Genomic DNA, 20,401 nt, shown 5'->3' with positions numbered 1-20,401 from the left:
ATTGGTCCGTGGTGATGATGTAGTGACATGGTAAACGCCCCCTAGCTCTCATTGGTCCATGGTGATGTAACAGGTGGGTGTGGCTCTGAGACTCCGCCCCTAGCTATCATTGGTCCATGGTGGTGATGTAGCAGATGGGTGTGACTCTGAGACTCTGCCCCCTAACTCTCATTGGTCCGTGGTGGTGATGTAACAGGTGGGTGTGACTCTGAGACTCCGCCCCCTAGCTCTCATTGGTCCGTGGTGGTGATGTAACAGGTGGGTGTGACTCTGAGACTCCGCCCCCTAGCTCTCATTGGTCCGTGGTGGTGATGTAACAGGTGGGTGTGGCTCTGAGACTCCGCCCCTAGCTATCATTGGTCCATGGTGGTGATGTAGCAGATGGGTGTGACTCTGAGACTCTGCCCCCTAACTCTCATTGGTCCGTGGTGGTGATGTAACAGGTGGGTGTGACTCTGAGACTCCGCCCCCTAGCTCTCATTGGTCCGTGGTGGTGATGTAACAGGTGGGTGTGACTCTGAGACTCCGCCCCCTAGCTCTCATTGGTCCGTGGTGGTGATGTAACAGGTGGGTGTGACTCTGAGACTCCGCCCCCTAGCTCTCATTGGTCCGTGGTGGTGATGTAACAGGTGGGTGTGGCTCTGAGACTCCGCCCCCTAACTGCCCTAACTGAGAACATAAGCACTGAAGAGCTGCTCTATTGTAGGAATTAAAGTGTGACTCTCACTGAAAGAAACACGGACACTGTTTTTTCATTCGGTAAAACGGCTTCAGTGTAAAGCGAACCGTTGAATAAAGTGCTGTGGGGATTCCCAGAGGCCTGGACTCTTGCGGGCTGGTTGTATATAGAGTATATGAGCATTAACTACTCCAGGATGTTCATATCCATATTTAACCTCACGCATCATCCCAGTTTCTCCAGAGACCGACTGCACAATACTTCACTCCTCATGTATTTGTGTTATTGATGTCACACTGGCCGGTTGGATCCAGGGCTCGGGGTCTGGTTGGTTGATGTGGCTCAGTTTACCCCTGCTGGTGGTTTTTGTTATTCATATTTCATAATATCGTAACTCTGTTGCCAAAGTATAGAGATTAGAGATTTTTATTTGAAGTTTTAGTGAACTCTTCAGTAAAAAAAAAAAAAAAATAATAATCTGTGTAATTCCTTTTAATTTTTCATTTGTTTATTTAATTTTGTTATTTTGGCAACTAGCTGAAATAATATACATGTATGTGTTTAGACCTCCAGTCTGTGGTTCTCCGAGCGGTTGTCAGATTCTCTGAATGAGAATATAATGTGTAGTTGTGTTGAGATTATGAGATTATGAATGTAATGTGTAGTTGTGTTGTGTTGAGATGATGATGATGTAATGTTGTAATGTTGATGATGATGTAATGTTGTGTGTGTCCTGTAGGGGGCGCTCCTCCTCTGAGCTGAGTGAAGATGAGCATTACCAGTGATGAAGTCAACTTTCTGGTGTACAGATATCTGCAGGAGTCAGGTAAACACTGTGTGTGTGTGTGTGTGTGTGTGTGTGTGTGTGTGTGTGTGTGTGTGTGTGTGTTTAAGGGGATTTACTGATGACAAATCATCCGAAATCACAAGATCAGCCAAAACAAAACGGGTGCAAACAGGCTTTGAGACACACACACTTCCGTTCAAAAGTTTGCGGCCGCTAAGATTTTTAATGTTTTTAAAAGAGTCTCTTCTGCTCACTAAAGCTGTAGTTATTGGATCAAAAATACAGTAAAAACAGTGAAATATTATTATAATGTAAATCAGCTGTTTTCTATGTGAATATACAGTAAAGTGTAATTTACTCCTGTGATCAAAGCTGAATGTTCAGCATCATTACTCCAGTCTTCAGTGTCACATGATACTTCAGAAATCACTCTAATATGAGGATCTGATGATCAAGAAACATTTATGATTATTATCAGTGTTGAAAACGGTTAACCCTAACCCTAAATGTTGAAAAAATCCATATATATATATATTTTTTTTTTTTTTTGAGAAATTACCCCCAAAATATAAGTTAAAGTAATTATTTTGTGTAATGAGAAAAGCATCAAATAGGCATTACAGAAAGTAGCTTTAGAAAGAGACACTGAGTTCAACACAGAGTTTCACACACACACACACACACACACACACACACACACACACACACACACACACACACACACACACGTGTTGAGGCTGAAGGCCGTGATTGTGGCATTTTAATCGGTATTTAGATCCATTTACAGAACAAAACAGTTTCTCTCTTCAAAATATCTTCTTTTATGTTCTTGCAAAAGGAAAGGAAGTCATACAGGTTAGAAATCGACACGAGTAAATGTAAAGAAACAGAGTTTCAATTTCTGGGCAAACACCCACAGCACACACAACCCTAGTCACCTGTGATTGGCCCGGCCGTGCGTCACTCAGAAAACAACAGGCCAATCAGAAGAGAGGCTCATGAATATTAATTAGACAGGCCAAACTCGACCTGTTCTCGGCAGAGCTCCTGAGGAAGAGCTGTAAATATATATCGAGATGTTTTTGGTGCTTATACCGCAAATATATATTCTAAAGGACATCAAAACCTAAAATAAATAAAACTCCAGAAAGGTGTACAATATGGGACCGTTAAACAACATGAAAGCATGGATGTGTGTGTTGGATGAAAGCATGGATGTGTGTGTGTTGGATGAAAGCATGTGTGTGTGTGTGTGTGTGTGTGTGTGTGTGTGTGTTGTATGAAAGCATGGATGTGTGTGTTGGATATGTGTGTGTTGCAGATGTTGCAGATGTGTAAAGGCCTAACCCCGTGTCCTGTCCTCTGTGTGCCGCAGGTTTCTCCCACTCGGCGTTCACGTTCGGCATCGAGTCTCACATCAGCCAGTCCAACATCAACGGGACTCTGGTTCCCCCGGCGGCGCTGATCTCGGTCCTGCAGAAAGGCCTTCAGTACGTGGAGGCCGAGATCAGCATCAACGAGGTCAGACGCCACATAGGACACACTGCTGTCCAACTCAAACTCTTTGCAGCGCGCCTCGCTTTAAAAAAAAGTCAAAAAAAAAATTTTGAATTAAAAAAAAGTGCGATGAAAAACACTTGCAATAGTTTCACTTTGTAATGTCATTATTTCATATAACAGTAAGAGAGAATAATAATACAGAACTGAGCTTTTAATTTAAATAAACAAAAATATTTAAATATTTCAGTGATGCTTTGGATGAACAATACAAAAGCGCAAATAGATAACTACTGTTCTTCTCACCGGAACACACACACACACACACACACACACACACACACACACCCCAGTGAGTTGTTTGAGCGTGATTGAAGTAAGAGGTGATAATGTTTTAGTATCATTGAGAAACTAAAATAGTTTTATAATATTTTTAATAAGTTTTTATTTAATTTTGTATATGTCTGAATAGTTTTTATTTTAGTTTGTCTATTCACATCAAGTTAAACTAAATGTTAAATTTTTTTAAATTAAATAAAAAAAAATCATATTTATTTCAAGGAACGAAAATGTTTTTGTTTTTTTTCATAGTTTAAGTGTTAGTTAATTATAATAACCCTGATCTGAACATTTGATATTAAAAAAGAAAACATTGAAGCCTTGATCTTAAATGCTTGATTTGTCTAGATCAGGGGTCTCCAACTCGCCGCTCGCGAGAGTAGCTCGTGGCCTGATTGGAGGTCGCTCGCCCGCTCACATATCGCGTCTTTTGCACGCTCAAGTTTGTTATTTCAAATAATTGAAGCGACGCGCTCATTTGAGTCAACATGAAGGATGGGGGTGCACCCAAGCACTACGGGTGTTTTCTTCTTCTCCGTAAATAAATCTTGTAGCAGAGCAACAGCAAGCGTTTATCGGTGGCGGAAATCCATTAGCTATTAAAATAGCAACAAACCGTATTTTACTATTAATAATAAAAGATAAGCTAGCCTAATGTGCATTGTTAATGTCAGTCATTTATCTTTTTTGACTCATTATTTTTATTAAAATGATTTAAAGGCTGAAATATGCGAGGTTTATCTTTTTATAAAAACTTTTTTGTCAAAACTTTATTTGAACTTAGTAGATCTTGCCATAATTTTTAATGTTAATATTTTAATGTTTATGTAAACAAAAAGTGCATATTGATGCTAAGTTTATTTGTTATTTACTGGTGAATTGATTTCATTGTGTAGTATTAGTACTTTTTGAAAAGGATTCTGCGATAACCGTGATCATTTTGGTCACTATAATTATGAAATGAAATTTTCATCTCTAGTTATGATGCACTATAAAATCAACTATAATTATGTGTTTTTACAATATAATATGCAAAGTACAATTTTTGATAATTTTTTTGTATCTCTGACATTTAAGGGTGACATATATAGGCCTTTTAGGTCTAAAACAGTTTGGATAGTTGCTAATATGAGAGTTATGAGACATTATTTAAGAGATTTAAGTATTGCGTTACATGAGTAGCTCTCGGCCACTTTCATTTTTAAAAAATAGCTCTCAAATGACCCCTGGTCTAGCTCGTCTGTAAGTCATATTAATAAATAGACTTGTATTTAGCTGTTGTTTTATTATTTATCAAAATGTTTAATTATATTCCGGTATAAACTACATTTTCACTGCCTAAGAAACAAGAATAAGCAATTACGGAAACACTAAAAATTAACTATAATAGATGTATTTTTTGTGACATTGGGTTCGTTGCATAGTTTTCATTTAGGAAACTTTTTTTCATACATGCACACATACGAATGCACACACCACATGCTTAGATACGTGAAAGACGTGTGTGTGATGGTGATGTTGTGTGTATCTCTCAGGACGGCACCGTGTTCGACGGCCGGCCGATCGAGTGTCTGTCGCTCATCGACGCCGTGATGCCAGACGTGGTTCACACCCGGAAACAGGCCATCAGAGACAAGCTCTCTCAGCAACACCATCAGCAACAGGCCGTCGACTCCACCAGCGCCACTGCCCTGCCGCCGCACGCCATGAGGAACGGGGACGCCGCGCTCAACGGCGAGGAGAACGGCACACACACACTCAGTGAGTCACACACCTTGATGTTCTACAGTATTATTGATCTGCAAACTTTTGAACGGCAGTGTATGTGCATTTAACAATGTTATGCACAGGTAACACTTTATTTTAGTGTCCTTGTTACATGTGCTTACCATAGTAATAACAGTAAATTATGCATAATTACATGTAACTAACCCTATGAGAACATGTGGTTAATTAATATCACTCAGCACTTAAATATATGATTACACTCTAGCAATGACACCTTAAAATAAAGAGTAACCCAGTCGCATTCTCAGTTCAGCTCTGAGAGGTGCACAGATTCAGGTGTTGAAGAGTGTGTGTGTGTGTGTGTGTGTGTGGGTGTGTCAGATCACCATGTGGAGGCCATGCACGTGGAGAGCGAGGTCCAGATTCCTGCCAGTAAAGCCACGGTTCTGCGGGGTCACGAGTCCGAGGTCTTCATCTGTGCCTGGAACCCCGTCACTGACCTCTTGGCCTCGGGGTGAGCTGACCTCTGACCTCTAGGGTCGGGTATCGTTTCAGCGATTCCGCTTGTTGAATCGGGTTCTTAATGATTCTTGTTTCTGATTCCAATATTTTTTGGAGAGGGAAAAAAAAGGGCAAATACTTGGAAGAATAAACATTTCTGTGTGTGTGATGTTTAGCGGCATCTAGTGGTGAGGTTGCGAATTGCATAATTGGATAAAATATTGGATAGTGTGCTGGATATCCTGTATTATAATATGCTTTCCTGTATAATATGCTGGATATCATAGATAATATGTAAAACTCTTGTTCTGTGTGTCGTGTAATCGCAGCTCTGGCGACTCGACGGCTCGCATATGGAACCTGAGTGAGAACAGCGGCTCGACTCAGCTGGTCCTGCGGCACTGCATTCGGGAAGGAGGACAAGACGTTCCCAGCAACAAGGACGTCACCTCGCTGGACTGGAACGTGAGTGTGTTGCTTCTAGGGGTGTGCGAAATCAACACACACACACACACACACACACACACACACACACACTCTCACTCACAAACAGACACATATTGCCATTGTAAATTAATTTAACCTAACGTTTGAGGGCCGGAGCCACTGAACTCTACAGAAAGTATTTGGTAACACAGTAAAACACTGAGCTTAACTTGAGGTGTAGATCAAATTAACTTTATTTATTATCATTCATAATTTCTAAATATGAATTATTAAAAAGCAAAACGACTGTTCACAATTTAATCTGTTTCTTTATTTGTTAAATTAGTGAGTTTTCCGACATCTTGAAACTTTTAGTTTTATAAATGGGGGCGATCTCTGAAGGATGAACAATAAATGTTTTGGTCGTCACATTAAAAATAACATTTAAATATGATATTATAGTTTATAGCTGGAAAAAAGATGTTTAGTCCTCGTTTAGTAAGTGTTTGATTATTTCTGACTAGTTATTGTAAAGGTCCTTGCACACAGAGTCCGAAATTATCATATTTTTGTAAATATATATATATATTATTCTTGTTGCATATCGAATATTGAGCTGTTTTCCCAATGTGGATCATGTTTCATGAAACAACAAGATCCAGTGATCAGATGCATTGAGTTTTAAACCATTAAAAATCGTTCAAATCATCATTTAATATGACTTATTTAAGGACATTTTTAATCTCATTTGGCGAATTGATGGTGAATGTTTCATTACGGTTCATATTTTCCTTGTGTGTCTGTAGAGCGACGGCACTCTGTTGGCGACTGGATCTTATGACGGGTTTGCAAGGATATGGACGAAAGACGGTACGTGTGCTAGCGCTGTTAGCGCTGTTAGCTGCCGCAGCTCGCGCGAGCCTGACGCTGTCCGCTGTTCCCACAGGTAACCTGAGCAGCACTCTCGGCCAACACAAGGGACCCATATTTGCACTGAAGTGGAACAAGAAAGGCAACAGCATTCTGAGCGCTGGAGTCGACAAGGTGAATCAACGACTTCACAGAGAAACACAATTATTACATTCACACTTGTGCATTTGGAAGCTTACAGTGCATTCAGTGTCTCTGTGATCAGTTTATGCAATCAAACCCAGCTCTACTGATTGAGCCGCACAATGCATTAACTTTATGATTTAATAATTCCTGAAACACAATCTCTGCATTCCTCCTGTGTCTGACTGATAGTTTCCACTGGTTTATCAGGTAAAGGTCTTTAATTGTACAAGCGTCCTCCTTCAGCTCGTGCTTCACGTGCCTTTAAATCTGATTTTTATCAAGTAAACGTTAGAATAACGTTGATATATTTAGTTATATTTCAACTTGATTATCCAGACATTATTTATCAGAAAAGTATTAAATATGATCAGGCTTTTGAGGAAGGTTTATTTGTTAATCGCTCAATCATCATTGTATTGCATTGCATTATATTTTAAAACTTCAGAGATTTAATCATAAAACTAAGCTTTAAATATAATCTTACTAAGACATGTTTTTGGCTGATATTAATATATATATGCATTTTATGTAAGTATGTAGTGTACTAGTTGGAAAAATTGTAAAAATGTAAAAAAAATCAATAAGGCTAAAATAATAAATAAACCAAAAATAATTATATGTTTTAAATTAGATTAAAATAAATGTAAATTTATTTAAGTAGAATAAAATAAGAAAATATAATAAAAATAAATGTGAAAATTATTTCAATAAATTAGATTAAAATGAACAGAAAATTTAATAGAGATGACAATGAATAAAAATTAGATGAAATATATTCAGTTAGATTCAAATAATTGTGAAAAGTAATTCAAATAAATTAGATTAAAAGAAAAAATATAAAATAAATAGTAGATTAAATAAAATAAGTAACTATATTAAAATAAATGTAAATAAAATAAATACATATTAGATTACAATAAATAAAACTTAGATTATATAATAAATTAGTTTAAAATAAGTGTAAACATGATTATAATAAATTGTATTAATTAAAATAAACAAAAAATGTGATCATACATATTAAATTAGATTAAAATAAATTTGAAATTATTAAAATAAGTAAAAATTAAAAAAATCCAATAAATTTGATTAAAATAAAAAATATATATTTTAATAAAATAAAAAAAATTATGAAATATAATACATTTGATTAAAATAACTGTAAAAATGTTTCAAATAAATAGTTTTTTTTTAAAGGAATAAAATAAATAAATATTAGATTATATTAGCCTCTGAATAAAACTGAGCTCCATATTTGCACTATATCAGACTAAAAGTCTGTAAATATGAAGCTCAACACATGTCCGGCTTCACAGGGTTGGGATGGAGGGAGTTATTCCCTGGCTTTTCCCCATAATCAGTTGTTCAATTGTTCTCGTTCTGCAGACGACAATCATCTGGGACGCGCATACAGGCGAAGCCAAACAGCAGTTCCCCTTTCACTCTGGTGAGTTCACGACCTCTGAGTATAGGTCAGATGTCAAAGGTCACAGGGTTTTAATCATGCGTTGTGTGTAGGGTTGGGTTGAGTTTGAATTTTAATGATTCTGATTTCAATTCTGCTTATCGATTCCTAATTTCGATTCCAATAAGGTAAAAAATAAGTTTTATTGCAAAACATTACATTTTTGCTGAATTTCATGAACAAAAATCAAAAAGTTATTCAGTCTAGAACAACTGGTTTCCTCTTTCTTTTGTTTGATTAGTGTTATCATAGAGCAGGAATATTAGTGTTATCATAGAGCAGGAATATTAGTGTTATCATAGAGCAGGAATATTAGTGTTATCATAGAGCAGGAATATTAGGCTGCTGTCACTTTAAGAGCCGCACGGATCCAATACACTGATACACACGAGTCTCTCGCGCTTCAGTGTTTTAATGTCATATTGAAATGCTTACAAAGGAATCGATAAGAGGAATCAAAATTTTGATTTTATAACAAGTATCCGATTCCTGACCTCAAGTATTCGATTTAATTCGATCCCACCGGTTAATCGACGTGTGACAACACTGGTGTCTCCGGCGGGGGGGTTTAAAACGCTAATTTGAAAGCGAAACTAAAATGCGCTCGTCCGCACGGGTCTCATTATAGAGCTCGCTTCTCGCCGCGGACACACACCGTTATGAATGCTCGTGCGCAGTTTAGTTTCGCTTTCAAATTAGTGCCAATTCGGGAGCGAGGGTGGGGGGGCGGTTGCTCTTGAGCACCGCTAACACCGTCAGCTCCAGCTATCGTAGCAAGCCTACCGTGATAGAACACACAGTATAATGCAGCATCTGTGGTGTTCCCGCAGCTCCGGCGCTGGACGTGGACTGGCAGAATAACACGACGTTCGCCTCGTGCAGTACGGACATGTGCATACACGTGTGTCGGCTCGGGAGTGAGCGTCCACTCAAGACCTTTCAGGGACACACGGTGAGCAGAGCTTAAACACCACAGGTCAACACTGAGGCTCATTAGCCAACATCAACTAAGAGTGATCAACACTTCTGCAGCATTTATTAACAAACAAGTGTTCATCACTGCAGTGAGCTCATTGTTTCTGCCTTAAACTATTACATTGTTTAAATTAATATATTTTTCGCTAACTGTGATTTTTGTAAATGTACATTTCTGAAATACATAACTTCCACTGATAACAGATCACTGTAAACTGTACTGTGGACGCATGCATTTACTGTAAAGCTGCTGTGAACATGTATATTGTGAAAAGCGCTATACAAATAAATGTGAATTGAGTTTAATTGAATCTTAGTTAATACTAATTTCCACGTTTAATAATGTCATGTGTTGTTAACATTAGTTTATGCACTGTGAACTAACATGATTAAACAATGAACAGCTGGATTTTTATTAACTAACAATAACAAATTTAATAAACACGGTAACAAATGTATTGCTCATTGTTAGTAAATGCATTAATGAACCTCACTGTAGAGTGTTGCCGAGTTTAACTGTCGTTGAGCACTACAGATGAACACAGTGTTTGTGTGCTTTCAGAATGAAGTGAACGCCATTAAATGGGATCCGTCGGGAATGTTGCTGGCTTCGTGTTCGGATGACATGACGCTCAAGGTGAGAATTATTTGGCATTTTGTAACCAATCCTTCCCTCGAGGGTCAAAACGACCCGCAGCCCTAAAATTATACTTTATTTTTTTAGAAAGCTTATTTTATTGATATTTTTCTATTTTTTAATGCAAATTTTCTTATTTTTTGATTTACCTTTAAATTACTAGATTTGATCAATAAATAATAGGGCTGTCAAACGATTAATCGTGATTAATCGCATACAAAATAAAAGTTTGTGTTTACATAATTTATGTGTGTGTACGGAGTATAATTATTTTCTATATATAAATACACACGCATGCATATATATATTTAAGAAAATGTGTTATTTATATATAAATTATTTATATATAATATAAATATATATACACAGTATATACATGCAAATATTTCTTAAATATATACATGCATGTGTGTGTATTTATATATAGAAAATAATTATACACCGTGTACACACATGTATTATGTAAAAACAAACTTATATTTTGGATGCGATTAATCGCGATTAATCGTTTGACAGCCCTAATAAATAATAAATAAATAGTCAAATTTAAGCACATTCCTCTCATTCTTTCAACTTAAATTCAAAATAACTCAATTTCATGCATAACCCTTTTAATTCAGCTCTAATTATCTTACATTGGGCGTCTTTGCCGGCCTCTGGTGGAAAAATAATAATATAACATGATATTTCATGACTCTAGCCACTGGATGGCCTTCAGTGTGCTTTCAGATACACATGTAGACATTATAAAATAGTTTTTTGGTAAAGTTTTAGCATTTTCAGTTAGAATGTTGAGCATTTTTAGGTTTTTCTATGTGAACTGAAGCTTTCCTCACATTCCATTCATTTCTAAGGGGGTCGAATTGACCCGATTTATAACTTTTTTTAAATTTCTCCTCGAATCCATTAATTTTTTTTTTGTGTGTGTATTCATGGTTCAAGTGTGGAAAAAGTCCTGGGGTCTTGGACCCTCCTTTGAACACTTAATTTTTTTATTAATTTTTTCAACAAAAAAAAAATCCGGATCAAAATGACCCGAGGGAAGGATGAGGGTTTTGTTCTACAAAAGGAGAATACACCTTTTTTTTTTTTTTTTTTTTTTTAGTGCATGATGAAATATTAAATATGATCAAATTTAGACCGTACTGACACGTTTCTCTCGCGGCAGATCTGGAGTATGAAGCAGGATTCATGTGTTCACAACCTTCAAGCGCACAATAAAGAGATCTACACCATCAAATGGAGCCCCGCGAGCAGCAGTCCCAACGCTAGCCTCCTGCTAGCCAGGTAACAGCATCGAAAAAGCTCATATTTGAGTGCGCGTCTCAGAAACACTGGTGGTTTTATAGCAACAGGAGCTTCTAACGGAGCTGCAGTGACGCGATGACATCATCAATCAGTGATTGGCTCTTTTATTTAGAAGGCGGGGCTTATTCCGCTATATTGCACGTTGCACTTTCTCTCATTCATAGTAATACGAGTGTGTCGTAGAAGTTAGGAAAAGTGTAAAAAATAAATAAATGATTCAAATAATAAATAAAACAAAACATTCACTTGTATACTGTTTGTATTGAATTAATTAAAATACATTTCTAATTATTAAAATAGATTAAGTATAAATATAATACAATTATATTTATATAGATTAAATAGTAAATATAATAAAATAAATGTAAAAATTATTCCAATAAATTACATTAAAATAAATAAACTAAAGAAAATGATAAAATAAATGAAAATTGGATTACAATAAATAAAAAATAGGTTAAATATATTTATTTAGATTTAAATAAGTGTAAAAATTATTCAAATAAATTACATCAAAATAAAAATAAACACAAAATTTGATTATATATTAAACTAGATTCAAATCATGTAAAATTATGAAAATATATTAAAATAATTAAATATAATAAAATAAATGTATTTTTTTCCCTCCAATAAATTAGATGGAAGTAAATGCATAATAGATTACAATAAATAAAAATTAGAAGAAATATATTAAATTAATTAAAATAAGTGTAAAAATTCTGAGAAAAAAACGTCAGAATTGTGAAATAAAAAGTCGCTTTTGTTACTTTTTTCTTTTTTAGTCTGCAATTGCAAGATAAAAAGTAGCAATTATGTTTTAAAATGTTTTTATTCTGTGGTTTAAACAAGCTTTTTAATTTTCCGCACACGAGGATGATCGTGCCTGAAAACCCCTGGTGTGTTTGTGTTCCTCAGTGCCTCTTTCGACTCGACGGTGCGATTATGGGATGTGGATCGAGGCGAATGCATCCACACACTCACCAAACACCAGGAGCCGGTGTACAGCGTGGCCTTCAGTCCCGACGGGAAGTTCCTGGCCAGCGGATCCTTCGACAAATGCGTCCACATCTGGGACACGCTGGTCAGTGGCATCACGCAGTACAGGGCGTCCACGGGCGTTAACAGCCATAAATGGATTTTTGCGTAAATTAAGGCCTTAAATGGCATGAAAAAGCATTCAATTTTAATCCTACAGGCATTCAAAATGTAGATCGTTTTGAAGAAAACGATATTTGATATTTTATCAATATCGCCTTCATAATTAATCATTTTAATTTGCTGTCGCAAATTATGTATGTTAGTGTGATAAACACGCGGAACCAGTTTGGTAATTGCAATTTTGGTATAGTTTCGTCATTGCATCATCATCAAACTGAATGGTTGCAATTCAGAATTTGGGACATGTCTATTTACAAAAAAACAATTATATATATCCGTGGTTAGTCATGGGTCATGTATGGCATTACAATAAAAAAAAATGCCATTAAAAAAAGGCATTAAAAAGCATTAAATTTTATTTGAAGAGACTTGCAGAAACCCTGTATAAACAGTGTTGTGTGTAACTCATTACAAGTAACTTGAGTTATGTAATCAGATTACTTTTCCAAGTAACTAGTAAAGTTACTTTTCAAATAAGTAACGCAATTAGTAACTTTTTAAGGGAGTAACACAATATTGTAAAGCATTACTTTTCAAAGTAACTTTCCCCAACACTCTGTATAACTCGTCATGATGATGACGACGATGATGATGATGTATTTTCAGAGCGGTGCGCTGGTGAACAGCTACAGGGGAACCGGAGGAATATTTGAGGTTTGCTGGAACAGTCTGGGAGATAAAGTCGGAGCGAGTGGGTCGGATGGATCGGTACGTTCGCCTTCTCAAAACATCGTATAAAACATCCTCTGAAACTAATTACAAGGTTTTTAAGATCGTGACAAACAAATTCACGTGTGTCACATCAAAGTCACGTATATATATATTTATTACATGGCTTGGCTGAATTCCAATATAGAATGCGGTCTGTTATTTCTTTATAACAGACCGCTGCGAAGTATAACAGACCGTTGCCATGAAAAACAGCGCGTTGCTATGGACGCGGAACGGACTATTTTCTTTAGCGTAAGCAATACAATCGTTTTTAAAGGTCCCGTTGCATGCGATTCCATGTTTCAAACTTTAGTTAGTGTGTAATGGTGCTGTTAGAGCATAAATAATATCTGTAAAATTATAAAGCTCAAAGTTCAATGCCAAGCGAGATATTTTATTTAACAGAAGTTGACTACAAAAAACGGCTCGATTGGACTACACCCCTCTACATCCTGCATTAGTGACATCACCAGAACCGTTTCTTGACTAACCTCCGCCCACAGGAATGCTCCCTCAACTCTACTGGCTAACGTTACTTGCACACTTCTTATAACTTAGCCTACTGTGTTTACTCAGCTCTTACGGTGATTTTCTGAAGTAAAACTGACGCTTCATCTTTTGTGTGATGTACAATAAACTTTATTAAACTCATCAGTACATGTTTGATCATCATTCAGACAGCAGACTTGTAGGCTATTATTAATAAATAATGGATACATAGCCTACAAGCAGATGACAAATATGTTATAATAACCGTAATTAAACTACTAAACCATACCTGTTTCATCTCTATACAGCACTCTGAGTCTGTAGGCATTATTGTCCGACTCGAAATGAACGCCGTTACTGAGAGTTTCTGATATTATCATCATTCCGTGAGATGAATTTTTCCTGACAGACTGAGCACGAGCTCATGAAGCTCCGCCCCCTGTGTCGTCCAGCAGCAGCTCATTTGCATTTAAAGGGGACACACTGAAACGGCTCGTTTTTCTGAGCCCCAAAAAATGTCAATTTAAACATGCTGTAAAAAATGATCTGTTGGGTATTTTGAGCTCAAACTTCACATACACACTCTGGGGACATCAGAGACTTATTTTACATCTTGTGAAAAGGGGCATAGAATGGGACCTTTAAATCAATAACCCCTTTTTAAATCAATAATTCGCGGCAAATTATTTATTTATTTTGTAGGTAGCCATGTAATAAGCGGGATAATGTATAGTGAGCCGGTTGTTATAGTGAATAACAACCCCTTCAGGCTGATTCAAGATCCCTCCGCTTCGCGTCGGGATCCCGTTCAGCCTGTCGGGGTTGTTATTCACTATAACAACCGGCTCACTATACATTATCCCTTACATATATACAGTGCAATGCATAAGTTAATACACCCATGCTAAAGTTGACTAAAAAGAGGAATAAAAAATCATATTTTGGAAATTGAACTTAATGCCTTAATTTAAAAAAATAGGAAAAATCCAACCTTTAAGGACACCAATTTTCTTTGTGAATGAACAATGTATCGTAAATAAATAAATGTTCTTCCTTAAAATACAGGGTGCATAAGTGAGGACACCCCTATGTTAAATTCCCATAGAGGCAGGCAGATTTTTTTTTTAAAGGCCAATTACTTCATGGATCCAGGATACTATGCATCCTGTATTTTAAGGAAGAACATTTATTTATTTACAATACATTATTCATTCACAAAGAAAATTGGTGTCCTTAAAGGTTGGATTTTTCCTAATTTTTTAAATTAAGGCATTAAGTTCAATTTCCAAAATATGATTTTTTATTCCTCTTTTTAGTCAACTTTAGCATGGGTGTCTAAACTTATGCATTGCACTGTATGTATATATATATATATATATATATATATATATATATATATATATATATATATATATATATATATATATATTAGAGGTGGGCATAGATTAATTTTTTTAATCTAGATTAATCTAGATTAATTTTGAAATTAATCTAGATTAATCTAGATTAAAATGGCTCATTTGAATTCTGCCGAAGGCATTCAGAATATGTGTGCTACCCAAATAATGACTATAAAAGTAAGTCTTTGAGAACGGGTTTCTCAAGCCAGGTGGCGCATTAGACCAGGGGCTCATCTCCTGTTTACAAAATGCATCACAAACTGCTTGAGAAAGCTGTTCTACTCACTGTAAAAGGTTACTACTGTACTGTTACCGTCCGTAGGCAACATTAGGTAGGCCTATGTTATAAACAACTAGGCCTTCTATAGGCTATCAATTAGGGATGGGCGATATGGCCTAAAATCTATATTGTGATATACATTGCAGCCTCTTGCGACAACGAAATATGTTGTATACCTACAGTTTTGCACAATATATGTTCTCAAAACTACATACACCCTTTAAAAAAAATACATTTAGCAGTTGTTTAGCAGGGTCTGTGTAACCTGTTCTGAAATGGTTTTATTATAATATACTGTATATGTCGTTTTGAGAACATATATTGTGCAAAACTGTAAGTATACAACATAATTTTGCAGATAAATAAAATTGAAGTACACTAGCTGCAGAGACTTAAGTACGTATTTTCCGCACTATAAGGCGCACTTAAAAGCCTTTCATTTTTTTCAAAAAAAAAACGACAGTGCGCCTTATAGTGCGGACCGCCTTATATAGGCTATATGGACCTGGCGCCTTATGTTAATGTCTGTAAAACAACCGCTGACTTAAAACCTTTATACTGTCGGCTGGCACCGGAGCGCGAGCCTCCGCTGACTGCGCGCGCAACTCCCCAAACAGACGAGGCATTTATACTTGACGCAACTGTTTTGTTTTAGACTGAACACCAGACCATACAACTGATTTAGACGCGCAAACTGGGTGCCGGTGTGATGATGAGATGTACTAATATCAGTCTGCTCGGGCAGATTCGGCTCAAGTCGTGCATCTTCTGATGCGGAGGCGCGCGCGCTGTTCAGCCGAATCTGCCCGAGCAGACTGATATTAGTTTTTTTTATTACCTTCGCGCTCATGCGGACGCGTCGAGTACAAGGTTTTACAGCTCAGCCACTTGTTTTTTTTTATATATTTTTTTGCAAGTGGAAGATCTTGGTTTACATTTCGACTTTGGATGTGATCTTAGGCTTGAAAAGGTTGGTGACCACTGCATAACGCAAACCCAGTCAAACGTTTGACTGCAGTATCTTCTATTCTATGCGCTTTATAATCCGGTGCGCCCTATATATGAAAACAGTTCTAAAATAGGCCATTCATTCAAGGTGCGCTTTATAATCCGGTGCGCCTAATAGTGCGGAAAATACGGTAGGTCTAATGTTTATTATAGCTTGGAGCTTATGAAACCCCAAATTTAAAATTAGAATATTGTCTAACTGATGTCTTTTCAGTTAAAAAGAAACACAACAACGATTCTTAAAATCGGGCGTAGACAGAGATTAGGCCTATGTGTTAACGTTACACCACTCAGATATATTGGAATAATACGTGCTGGTATTCAGTGATATAATGTTTCGTTTTGAATTTGAGGTGGTAGAACGGATTAGTCGTGTGTAGCCTACTTACCAAACCGTTACCCCACACACTCTGTCTATAGTTTGCTGCTGTTTGTCGGACGGCTTAAATCTGAACCAAGTCCAAATAATGGATGTCGCAAAAGATGTTGATCTTTTTCACCAGCTTATACTTTCAGCCGTGTTTACTTAAGATGATGACGAATATGCGCTGCAGCCGCAGGTTTACCTCGCGGCCGCGGGTAGATTGCATCATCATAGCTTGTGTAGTTGAGTCATCTCACAACCCAACTTGGAGAATAGATTAACGGCGATATTTTTTTTATCGCAGCGCGTTAACGCCGATAACGGCCCACCACTAATATATATATATATATACACACATTTAAATATATTATTAATATAATACAATCAATTATATTATTTAAATTTAGTGTTTTAGTATTATTTTTACTATATAATATTTTACTACTATTTTAAATTGGCTTTTTTAAAAAAATTTATTTTTGTTAATTTTTATTTTAATTTTTGTTAAATCTTTTATTAATTTTGGTTTAATTTTTGTTTATTTTAGGTTTAAATTTTGTTTATTTTAGGCTATTTAGGTTTAATTTATTTTTATTTCACTTTTAGTTTGTTTTAATTTAGTATTAGTTTTTATTTTCTTTATTTCCAGTTAGTAATTTCAGTGCTTCAGCTTACTTATTACGGTTATTTGCAAAGGCAACATTTCTAATTTTCTTTTAGTTTATTTTTTAATTTATTTTAGGTTATTCAGATTTAATTTGTTTTTGTATCACTTTTAGTTTTAACCCTCTGGTGCTGTTTGGTCATTTTAGACCTGAAAAATTTGAATATTTTAATTTATTTTTTATAGTTTACTTCACCAGAATGGTACGAAACTTGGTAAAGGTTTTGGCACTTGCTATGTGAACACATGATACGAAAAGGTTAAATAGTCCTGAGAAAATAGTCAGACTTGAGCTCGTCGCGGTCAAATATGAGCGCATTGGAAATTAATTTCATTTAATTGAAGCTTAATTTCATTGAAATAAAATAAAAAATGTGGTCATGTGAGGAGCACCAAAGGGTTAATTCAGTTTTCTTTATGTCCAGTTAGTAATTTTATTGCATCAGCTATTTCAGTTACATTTCCAGTTTTAATGTAGTTTAACTTTTCTCCTGATATACAGATTTTATTTTACCCAATGTTTTAATAGTTGTTTTAACCCCATCTTGTTTCTCCAGGTGTGTGTTCTGGATTTACGGAAATAGCGTTGGCTGAATCCCGGATGCAGGATTGTGCAGCTAAAGCCTTCAGCGCGTCTGAACTCGTTTCTTCCGTGGAGCCGGTCGATCGAGATCCGGGAACAGAATCTGATTGTTGAAACCCAAATTGGAGGGAAACGTCCACTAGAGACGGTCAGCGAACAGCTGGAGCTGTGGGTCGACGTGGAAGAGCCGGAGACGTTTCTTTCCAGAGGTTTCGTCGCATGTTTTTGTCCAGCGATGTCACGCATCAGTATCGCTGAGCGCCGCTGATGTTCGCTGGGCTTTTTTACTGCGGAAAACAGATTTTTAACAACCTTTAATTCAAGACGAGGCTTCACGTGTGCGAGAACCTGACCGTTTTCCAACCTTAACGTGTAATACCGCGGTGAATGAAGACGCCGAGTACTTGGGGAAATATTTTATGTATATGTTTGATTCTCAGAGATTAAATATACAGGTGTATAATCTCCCCGCTGGATGTACATTTAATGAATGTAAAGATGTAAATGAGACCACAGATTTTATAAACTGTGTTTATATGTTTATAAAGTAATCAATCTTTCATACTTTTATTTTTTTCTGATTTTGTGGACGAATGCCTGCTGGATCGGCAGCAAACGCGTTATCATGAGATTGTGATGCATGTTATAAGGATACGTGCCTCAAAATCTGTTATCATAAGTGGGTGAAGTGCATTCTGGGACGTGTTTTAGTTCATGCTTGTATGCATCAACGTTGTGTCCGAATCGGGTGCCACATGATAAAACGACAAGTAATAAAAGCGCTCTCTTCCATGCAAATCTGATTTTTTTTTTTTTGTCTTATTTTGTTGTTGATTGGTTTCTTTTCTGTGGCGCTGCGCTGGGAAGCTCCGCCCACCGTGAAATATCATTGGTCCAAAATCCTAATTTACATGAAACAATAAAGGTGTTTTGATTGATTTTGAATGAGTCGATGTACTATCTTTACTAAGGAATTACAAATGCACACAATAGGATAAACAAAACATCTTAACAATACTAAAGAATTAAAATTAAAAAAATGAAATAAAGTTGAATAAAAACCTTCCTCGCTAAACCTGAACACGTGACGTGTCAATCGCAAATTTTTGGACCAATGAGGTTTCACCGTGGGCGGGGCTACTCACATCACTGCAGAAATACAAACCAACCAACCGTCAAAAATCAAACTCGGATTCACATGGAGGAGAAGGTAAGCTTTTTCTTATTGAAATTAGCGGCAAAAGATTAACCGTTTAATAAACCCTAGATTATCACTTTATCTCGCATGTCGTCTGATTTGGACACATGATGCAGCAGAAACATGATTGTGTTGTCAGGATGATGTCCATCTACTGATCTGTGTGTGTTTGACCGGTCACGCGCGTTATTAACCCTTCAGGGACTGATGATCGGTTACGTTAGTCCTGCTGTAAACTTTCAAAACTGTGATTGGCGCCTTTTCTCTCTTCGCGATCGTTCGTTATTTAACCGCCACTGCGGGTTTAATTTCGTTCTGTACGCGCGTCACGTGCGTTTGACAATGTAAGATGGACGTTTCTTTATTTTTATTATTTCAATAAAACCAAGTTTAGTTTAATGGGGAATTTATTTGAGATGCATCAAAATCATCGCGTTTTTACGTGACGCGGGTTTTTTCCTCGGTTCACCGGAACCGGAAGCCCTTATTGTCTGTGTCAGACTGTTATCTTGGCTCGTCGAGATCCTCGCGGTTCATCCTGTTTTGACGTGTCTCTGCCAAGTATAAAGTTTAACTGTTTCGTGGACAAAACTGTATCCCACTGTCTCGCATTCAGAGGCTCAAATAAATCACTCTATTTTGATATTACGAACAGTCGTGTTTGATTCATTCATATTGCACGCTATGACTTTTGTTTGGAATAATTTACTAATTGAATCATTTACAGCACTGATAATAATCATAAATGTTTCTTGATCATCAGATCCTCATATTAGAGTGATTTCTGAAGGATCATGTGACACTGAAGACTGGAGTAATGATGCTGAACATTCAGCTTTGATCACAGGAGTAAATTACACTTTACTGTATATTCACATAGAAAACAGATGATTTACATTATAATAATATTTCACTATTTTTACTGTATTTTTGATCAGATAAATTCAGTTTTACTTAATTATAATCATATTTATTATGAACTTTTGACCACTAGTTTATCTTCGTTTTTTTTTGACAAAGAGGCAAATTATTAATATTAAAACATTAATACTACTTAAATTAAATGTTTCTCTAATCAATGATTTTGTTGTTCCACTATTCAGGAAGTCAAATATAACAATAAAAAACATTACACACTTCATCTT

General features: G+C 36.3%; 1 protein-coding gene across 2 annotated transcripts in view; it reads left to right on the top strand.

Annotated features, from left to right (window-relative positions):
• The window catches only part of tbl1x (transducin beta like 1 X-linked), a 36,870-nt gene extending 18,248 nt beyond the window's left edge, over positions 1-18,622 (top strand). For both annotated transcript variants that reach the window (XM_081369597.1, XM_081369598.1), the window contains exons 2-15: positions 1,419-1,505; positions 2,842-2,987; positions 4,838-5,063; positions 5,412-5,544; positions 5,861-5,996; positions 6,764-6,827; positions 6,904-7,001; positions 8,400-8,460; positions 9,309-9,430; positions 10,016-10,090; positions 11,259-11,377; positions 12,317-12,482; positions 13,166-13,267; positions 18,033-18,622. In XM_081369597.1, the coding sequence (XP_081225723.1) occupies positions 1,448-1,505; positions 2,842-2,987; positions 4,838-5,063; positions 5,412-5,544; positions 5,861-5,996; positions 6,764-6,827; positions 6,904-7,001; positions 8,400-8,460; positions 9,309-9,430; positions 10,016-10,090; positions 11,259-11,377; positions 12,317-12,482; positions 13,166-13,267; positions 18,033-18,059 (1,533 nt within the window). In that variant the 5' untranslated portion in view covers positions 1,419-1,447 and the 3' untranslated portion in view covers positions 18,060-18,622. The remainder of the gene's footprint in view (positions 1-1,418; positions 1,506-2,841; positions 2,988-4,837; positions 5,064-5,411; positions 5,545-5,860; positions 5,997-6,763; positions 6,828-6,903; positions 7,002-8,399; positions 8,461-9,308; positions 9,431-10,015; positions 10,091-11,258; positions 11,378-12,316; positions 12,483-13,165; positions 13,268-18,032) is intronic.
• Positions 18,623-20,401: the final 1,779 nt, after the last annotated feature.

This window comes from Scardinius erythrophthalmus (assembly GCF_964197995.2).
Source record: "Scardinius erythrophthalmus genome assembly, chromosome: 6".
In the NCBI taxonomy this organism is placed as follows: Eukaryota; Metazoa; Chordata; class Actinopteri; order Cypriniformes; family Leuciscidae; genus Scardinius; species Scardinius erythrophthalmus.
The sequence above is the reverse complement of the archived record's forward strand: the minus strand, read 5'-3'. Positions and strand labels throughout refer to the sequence as shown.